This window comes from Acanthamoeba castellanii (genome assembly GCF_000313135.1).
Source record: "Acanthamoeba castellanii str. Neff unplaced genomic scaffold scf7180000084720, whole genome shotgun sequence".
Lineage (NCBI taxonomy): Eukaryota > Discosea > Longamoebia > Acanthamoebidae > Acanthamoeba > Acanthamoeba castellanii.
Window position 1 is genome coordinate 17992 of NW_004457674.1, and position 1485 is coordinate 19476.

The 1485-nt window shown below is 43.6% G+C and overlaps 1 protein-coding gene across 1 annotated transcript; it reads right to left on the reverse strand.

The window, feature by feature from the left end:
* Positions 1–93: 93 nt before the first annotated feature.
* ACA1_152880 (uncharacterized protein) lies at positions 94–445 on the reverse strand (the record flags this gene model as incomplete). The annotated part of the gene is made up of 2 exons (XM_004353565.1): positions 94–222; positions 377–445. 2 exons carry the CDS (start codon positions 443–445, stop codon positions 94–96), a joined length of 198 nt encoding a protein of 65 aa, XP_004353617.1.
* Positions 446–1485: the final 1040 nt, after the last annotated feature.

The window sequence follows — 1485 nt, forward strand, 5'->3', positions numbered from 1 at the left end:
GAAGATTGGAAGGATGAGCTGGCAACCTTCTGGCCTCGTAGCCCTATACCCCATGTAACTACATGCAAGTAAGTTCAAATAAAACAAAATGTATCATATTGCTTTGTAGCTGTACCTTTTGCACTGCTGGAAACGTTTCAAGTTGCATGGGTGCTTGAGTCTGTCACTGTGTTGATAGCGAAACTGATCATCACTCAAGCTCACTTTCTGCTTGTAGCAATCCTGGATCAATCACATTGGTTGGGGACACAAAGTTGAGTGTCACCTGGCTGATACATGCTCAGCACTGGGGGACAGGTGGGTACATGATCTGCAATTCACATATTAGAACAACATGACATGCAACATGACATGACATTAGAGTGAGTGAGCATACCTTGCCAGCCTCGCTCAGGACATGGACGCTCTCAGCAATCATGGGGTTGCTGAATGAGGGTCCCCTCATTGTGTGATGTATATCTTCCATCAGCTGCGTGGTGTTGTTCTGTTGCATAAGTTTGTAGAGTTCCCTATTATTCTTGGTATTTGTGTGCTTGACTGGTCCTTCTCTTTGTGTGCCCCTTGCATGTTGTGGCTAAGGAAGTTAATGTGTGAGTAAAACATAAGGAGTGATAACACAGAGAATGTACTGGAGGGAGATTGTGTTCTTTAAGTTCCTCCTCTGTGGCAGGACCCATCAGGTCAGCTGCAAGCAATGGTGCTGTTGGGGTTGTTTGTGTAGGCGTGGTCCTCAAAGCCCTTGTGCACATTGTTGTGAGACCATGTGCAAATTACTGTGACAAAGTACTGTTCTACACAGTTGCTGAAGTAGAGATGTTGATTGTTGGTGTTGTGGATGTCATGTAGATTTGGCAGGTACACCTGTAGCCACATCAGTATCATATGATTAACAAGATCACATGATCACATGATCATGTTCATTAAATGTACCATCTTACACTGTGCCATTGTGTGACACCAAGGGATGAAGAAAGAAAATCCAGCATGTGCAGCACTTTCCACAACAATTTTTGTCAACAGAGAGGGCATTCCTCAAATGCCACTTCTGAACAGTGCATTTTCTATGTCTGAAGGAAAATACTTCATACAGCTCCTGGCACCCTCAGAATTACCAGCCACCCTTGTTTCCACAAAAACCAGAGTTCCACAGATGCTTGGGAGCAGAGGAGAAAAATGAGGAAAAGGGCATTTATTTTTCTTTTGGTTAAGAATTTTAGGAATTCAAACTATTTTATTCTTCAAAATCAAGGAGAGGGAGGGTGGTGGAGTAGTTTGACTTTGTGTTTATGCATTGTTTGTTTTCCAGATATGATTCATCTTTGACAATACACAACATCTTATCCTCAACCAGGCAGAGACACAGTGTGTGGTGATCAGAAAGGTGTGTCAGTTCCTTCATATCCAGTGTAACAATCTGGTGCAGCCCTGGGCGGAGCTCAAGCTTGGCAAGTTGCAGCACTTCAGCAATGGCTTCCTCAAGTTCCA